Here is a 6,621-nt window from a genome sequence, read left to right on the forward strand (position 1 = left end):
TAGGACCCGCCCCCCTGCATGTAGGTGCGGTGCACCTCGGCCACCTTGTGGGGTTTGCTGCGCATCCAGGCGCTCAGGGTCTCGATGGGGGAGCCGTTGACGCACCACTCCGTCACTCCGAACTGACGCAGGTGCGCGCGGGCGTGGCTGGCCAGGGCCTTGCGGTTCTCAAAGTAGAATCCACAGAGCTCGCAGCTGGCATCGGGCACTGCAGGCAAACGAAACAAGCGGGTTAAAACAGCAACGACACGGTGCCCCTGATAAAGTTTACCTCGGTGTTACTGTGCAGCAAATCCCATGATAGCATGGGAATTATACTGTGCATTTACCATAGTTAACCCTGTTTTAAATATGCTTGCCATACCTCATTGGGCTTTACCATGCTTTCACTGTGCTTGTTTACTTTGACCACAGCCGAGCGCGACAACAAGCAGTGCCACTGCGGAAGGAGACCATACCGACTCTGTGCAACCGTGCTTTACTACAGAAGCGTCCGATTCTGTTTCATTGCCTGAAATGTTTGGGATTAAAATCCACTTCCACGTTCTAACCAGCTTGAAAATTTTTGCAACCAATCAAAACAGCCATCATTACAAGCCCTCCCAGGAATGGTAATAAGACTCCTATTGCATAGCAGTTTCACCCATTCCAGGTTTTACTGCAAGCTTGATTAGCCCCAGTGCATAGGTAACAAGCTCAGGTGTGTCTTACTAAACTCGCAGTAAAACTAGGAGTGGATCAAACCGCTGGGGCAGCACTTCAAGGTCACATTTACAAAAGAAAACGTTCTTCTGCTGCCTAAAGTTTGCTTGGTTTCATTTCCTCCGACTACCTGTTAGACTTACGCATGTGTGCTGCGGCTGGCTTCTCTGGAGAGGACAGGGATTTGGGTTTGAAGGACAGCTCTGACTGAACGTAGCTCTTACTGCTGCTACCGCCTCCTCCCTGCTGGCGCACTGGCTCCCCACTGGCCCCCGGGGGGCTCCTGTCGTCCTGCAGGGGCCTCTTGGCGAGGGGAGACAAGAAGCCGCCCTGGGCCCTGCCGTTGATGGGGGAGAGGGACACCTCCCTGCCTGTCAGGGAGCTCCCCAGGCCGGGCTTCATCACCCGGGGAGGGCTGGACTGGAGCTGGGGCTTGGAGGAGGAGGAGGAGGAGGAGGGGCTGGGCGAGCCGTAGGGTTTGTGCTGGTGGTGGTACCCCCCTCGCTCTTCCCAGGGAGGCCCCCGGTAGCCCGCCCCGGTCCCGGGCTCCTTCTTGATGACGAGGGGCTTGCCTTTCTTGTGCATGATCTCCCGGAGCGTGTCGATGGGGGAGCCGTTCACAGTCCACTCCGTGATTCCCATCTGCCGCAGGTGGGAGCGGGAGTGGCTGGAGAGACCCTTGCGGTTCTCAAAGTACTCGCCACAAAATTCACAGCGGATGTCGCGCACCGGCTCCCTGTCTGCCACTGCGGAAGGAGACACAAACCGACATATCAGCAAAAATGATGGACTCCAACGACCTAGACTTCAGGGTTAAATATTTAGGTAATGGGTGCAGGTTTCGCCAGTTTAGGAGTTGTTTCTGACCAGCCGAGCCGACAAAAAGCAGTGATTGAGCGGGGCAGAGTCAACACTAGGAAGGTGTCTGGTACGTTATGACTGCCACATGGTTTATTTGCTGTGAACTTGCTTACCTTGGTATCTCAGCCCCTAGACACACTTGGTCAAAAGTGAATAACTAACAGAAAATCGTGGATCAGGTAGAGAAACTGCGTGACGTTCACACAATGACCCAGAGTAGGTTCAACAATAAACACGTTACTCTAATCTAAAAGGCAAACAGTTTTTTACTGTATCTGACCAGCCCCTGAAAGGGAAACGTTACAAAAAAAAAAGGGAGCAAAGCTTACTCAGCAGATCCACTTACCCAGGTTGAGAGGCAGGACGCTGTCCGGTCCAGCCCAGTCACGGTGCCCCTGCAGGGAATCGCTGCGGAACCCTCCCACTCCCCCCAGCTCTCTGCCCAGCTCCAGGCACACCGGCTCTGGCTTCAGACTGGTCAGAATTTTCCTGGCTTGCCCCAGACCAAAGGGAAGCCTCCTGAGCAGGCTGGGCGAGGGGGAGGGCGAGGGAGGGGTGCAGTGAGCGGGGGACCTGGGTGAAGGGGAAGGTGAGCCAGGTGCAGGGGCGCTGGGAGGTGAGGGCAGGCGAGGCCGGGGAGGGTGGGAGAGGTGGCGCTGTGGCTTGGAGAGCAGCTTGTGCCCTGCGACCCGAGGGGTGGGGGGCTGGGGGGAGGGCAGGGCAGAGGGCAGCCCCTTGCGTTTGATCAGCTCGCGGAGGGTGTCGATGGGGGAGCCGTTCACAGTCCACTCCGTGATGCCGAGCTGCCGCAGGTGGGAGCGGGCGTGGCTGGACAGGCCCTTGCGATTCTCAAAGTACTCGCCACAGAACTCACAGCCGATCTCCTTCAGAGTGTCTGATCAGGAGGGGAGGGGGACACAAGAGAAAGAGGACAGAGAAACAACAAGAACCCCGTCTCAAGTTAAAGTCAAAACCAAAAGAACACAGGTTCCTTTTTTGCATCAGTTGCTGAATGCATAAACAAATAATGCTTTTTTTACTGCTATCTGAAACGAATACACTTTTGAAAAGCAGAACAAGATATGCAACAATTGTGATTACACTGGGCAAAGAAGGAAACCTGTGAATTTGTGACTGAAACGTAGAGCACCCGTGAGTAAGGAGAGTACTGCCTCGTTTGCACTGCCTGTCCCCAGGTATAGCTGAGCTGGCCGGTCTGGGAGAGGGGAAGTTAACGATCCAGTGGAACTGTCAGTTAGAGCTGACCCAGGAAGTAGCAGTGCGTCAGTAAAGGTCAAATTGGATTGTGGGATTGATTGAATATATGCAAACAAGCAAAGATGGACCAAGTTGTAAAACTAGCTTACAACTCCTTACAGTGCAGATAGAGTCACGGTTACTATGGAACACAGATAGGAACCCATATATGCTCTATTCAAAAATTGCCTTGACCGTGTACCTTTGACTTCTCCTTAAGGTTGAATGCCTGGAAAGCGACGTCTACAACTGAGTGAATGGCAACCAATCAATCAAAACGCTTACATTTCACTCCTCGGAAGCTGTAAAGTTGCTTGCAGCTTCTAGTTGTAATTGTAATGAGACCATGTGATTGATCAATTACAGTTCAATTATGCTTTACTTGTCATTTGATCATCACTCTTGTGTTTTCAGCCACTTTGTGACCTGTGATTACTGCCTGGCTGTCAAGAATAAATACAGCAAGCATGTTAACGTGTGTAGTTGTTTATGTTACTTTTTGGTATCTGCAATTATAATTGTATTGACCGCAGCAAAATTGTAACTAATTGTAATTGAACAACATGCACTTTAAGCAAACAGTGCTGCTGGAATTGTAATGGACCGCAGGTCTGGACACAGACGTAAAAATGTTTCTGCAAATGGATTCATTCCATTCATTTTTAATTTAAAAGAAGGTGGCCTACTGTGTGCGATGGGGCTCAGCTGACCAGACGGCAGCTGGAACACCTGCAGGGACCTCTTTGGCTTCTTGGCCGGGGGAGGCAGGGTGGAGCCCCGGTGGGCGTGGGGGCTCTTCAGGCCCTGCGGGCCGGGGCGCTTGAGGGGAGGCGGCGGGGAGGAGTCGAGGGGCTCCAGGGAGGACAGGCGCTTCTTGAAGTCGTCCCTCTTGATGAGTTCGTGCAGGTAGTCGATGGGGGAGCCCTTGGTCTCGGCGTCCACCACTCCGAAGTGCCGCAGGTGGGCGCGGGCGTGGCTGGACAGCCCCTTGCGGGTCTCGAACCAGGCGCCGCACAGCTGGCACACAATGTCTTTGTTTGCATCCAAGTCCACAGCTGCAGAGAGAAAAATAAATAAATAAAAAAACAGGCAACACTTATTAGAAATGTAGAATTTAAAGGATGTACAATATTCAATAATCCTCTCACACAGTAGCACAGACAGAGAAACAAGCGACACAGCAGTGACACACAGATAAAGAGACACAACACATGGACAGGCACATCTTACTAAGGTTGAGAGGGGCATCGTCCTCCTGGGGTGCCCAGAACGGTTTGGGTGTTGTGGCTCCGGGGGTCCCTGCTGCTGCTGGTTTGACCCCCTTCTCCTGCTCCCCAGCCCTGAGAGGCGATGCACTGGGCAGGAGGGACGACACGGGGGCCTTCTTCAGCACCGGGGAGGGCGTGGGGGTCGGCACCTTGGGAGAGAAGGCTGCTGGGGATCCCAGTTTGGCTAGCTTGGGCTCCTCCGCACCCTTGGCTGCTGTGGCTCCCGCGGCCCCAGCTGTGGATGCTTGCTTCTTGGCCGTGCCGCTCTGGGGAGGTGGCAGGGGCTCCAGCTTGCCTCTCTGCTTCATCAGCTCGTAGAGCAGGTCTATGGGTGCCCCGCTGCTCTCAGACTCAGCCACGCCCAGGTGGCGCAGGTGTGAGCGGGCGTGGCTCGATAGCCCCTTGCGGGTCTCGAAGGGGACGCTGCACACCGCGCAGGTCAGGAGGTTGGAGGCTGAGGGGAGAGAAAGCGTGTGGGGTTCCTGATTTAAAAAACTCCTCCATTACTAAGACTTGAGAACTAGAAAAAGAAACACAAGCTTATGTGATTTGAATGCATTACATTGCAACTTTTGCGGTTAACAAAATTAGAGCAAGTTATCATAACAACACAGTTCTGGTCCTCGTTGCAGACCGGTATCAAATCTATCGACGTGAAGGGCTGAGCAGCCTCTTCGAGTTCTTACCACTTTACGTTCTCACCTTTGCTGTCCTGTGGATCTTCTCGGCCCCCTGGGGCCTCTGCGGGGAGCTTGGGTCCTCCTGTGGCTGGAGTGCTGCTGGATTCCCCCTGGGAGACAGTCTCGCTGCGCACCACTGTCTCTGGGGACGGAACCTCCTCAGTAGACATGTCGTCTTCCTCCCCACCTGGGCAGAGACACAGACGAGACACAGGTCACTTTAGACAGGACAGAACGTGGACCCCGCAGGGCTGATAGTAAGAGGGAAGTAGTTTTTTTTTCATATTCAACTGTTATTCAAAGTCAACTCCAATGCTGCCCACACGTGCACTAAAACAAGCACTGCATTACATGAGAAACATTACACAAGGTGTGTTGTAAAGCAGGTATCCACAGCAGTATCACAAGCCGATTAGGTGTTCTCTGTTAGACTGGGCAGCCACACCCTGTTGACCATCTGCAACCACAGAAATCTGAATTCATCCCTCTTTGATTAAAATCATTTCACACGTGAACTAAATCAGATGGCCACTATTAACAATTATGCCAGCACTTTCTGCCGAGAGCTACTGCACTAGTCCATAATTATTTCAGGGACGGAAATAAGACTCCTGTTGCATAGCAGTTTCACCCATTCCAGGTTTTACTACGAGCTTGATCAGCCCCAGTGTGTCGGTAACCAGCCCCCGTGTGTCTTGTTCCTCTGATTTGGACGTGTTCATAGCCATGGAGCTCATGGGCACGTGTGCGGAGAAGCTGAAGAAACGAATCCAGGGTCCCATTCCAGAGAGGATTCTGGGCAAGATGACCGTGGCGGTGAGTCCTTCCTTCTCCCTTATACAGTAATCCATCACGTGTCTGTCACACATCCAACATGATCAAGCTCTTCAGCCACACTCATTTATAACTGAGCACAGACTGGTCGAGATTGTAGATCCCACCGGTTTTTGAACATTGTGTTGTATGTGCTGTGGCCACTGCTGTTCAGTGTGGTGATAGCTCGGTCTGGCTCATGGAAACAAGGTATTATTGAACTCCTAGTAAAACCGGGAATGTCTCAAACCGCTACGTAATGGGTCGTATTTCCCATCCTTGGAATTTCTTGCAACAAGATTCCCTTCCAAACCAGGTGCTGAATAAACCATGCTTTAAAGCAGGCCCAGTATCCACCTGCAATTAGAGAGGCGATCCTTTACACGCACTTTAGAGCTGCAGCAGTTTGAACTGAGCGTGGGATGAAGCCTCTTAATTAAACCTTTGAAACGCGGACAAATGATCCGGCAAGTAGGAGTGAATTGATCAGATCACTGCTCTTCAGCTCTTTTGTTTAACAAATGTGCCTCAGTATCTCTGAATGGTTCCCTGCAAGGGTACAAAGGATAACACCAAAAGAAAAAAATAATTACAGTAGGGGACTGGCGCTAAAGACATGAATGTAATGCAGTGTAATGCGAGGACACTGATGAAACGCATTCCACTTGCTTCACAATGCACAGGTTAAATTACACTGTTACTAATGATCCAAACGCTGCCTCCTAGCTGTACTGTCGTTGTGTTCAGTCAGTGGTGGAAGTATGACTCATTATCATAATGTATCACTGTTGTCATTCTTTTTTACCGTGCGCCTCCCAGCACAGTGACTTCCACCTGCGAGCACCATGTTAACCCAAAAACGCTTAAAACGAGAGACGAGCTGCACAGCGGCAGTGAAGGATTCAGATTTACCTGTGTTCAGGTAAGCAATGGGTGCACCACAACTGGAAAGGATAATATTATCCCACCTGAGCGTGGTACAATCACACACAGTGGGGCTAATCAAGCTGGTATTAAAACAAGGAATGGGCGAACCTGCT

The 6,621-nt window shown here is 51.8% G+C and overlaps 1 protein-coding gene across 1 annotated transcript; it reads right to left on the minus strand.

Moving 5' to 3' along the window:
• Nucleotides 1-6: 6 nt before the first annotated feature.
• LOC121309104 (protein Wiz-like) lies at nucleotides 7-4,984 on the minus strand (the record flags this gene model as incomplete). The annotated part of the gene is made up of 6 exons (XM_041241983.1): nucleotides 4,791-4,984; nucleotides 4,051-4,542; nucleotides 3,507-3,875; nucleotides 1,910-2,458; nucleotides 846-1,448; nucleotides 7-208 (listed from the first exon to the last, which is right to left on the minus strand). Coding segments are annotated over exons 1-6 (2,363 nt in total), but the record flags the coding sequence as incomplete, so codon positions are not given.
• Nucleotides 4,985-6,621: the final 1,637 nt, after the last annotated feature.

The sequence above is a fragment of the Polyodon spathula genome, unplaced genomic scaffold (assembly GCF_017654505.1).
Source record: "Polyodon spathula isolate WHYD16114869_AA unplaced genomic scaffold, ASM1765450v1 scaffolds_872, whole genome shotgun sequence".
NCBI lineage: Eukaryota > Metazoa > Chordata > Actinopteri > Acipenseriformes > Polyodontidae > Polyodon > Polyodon spathula.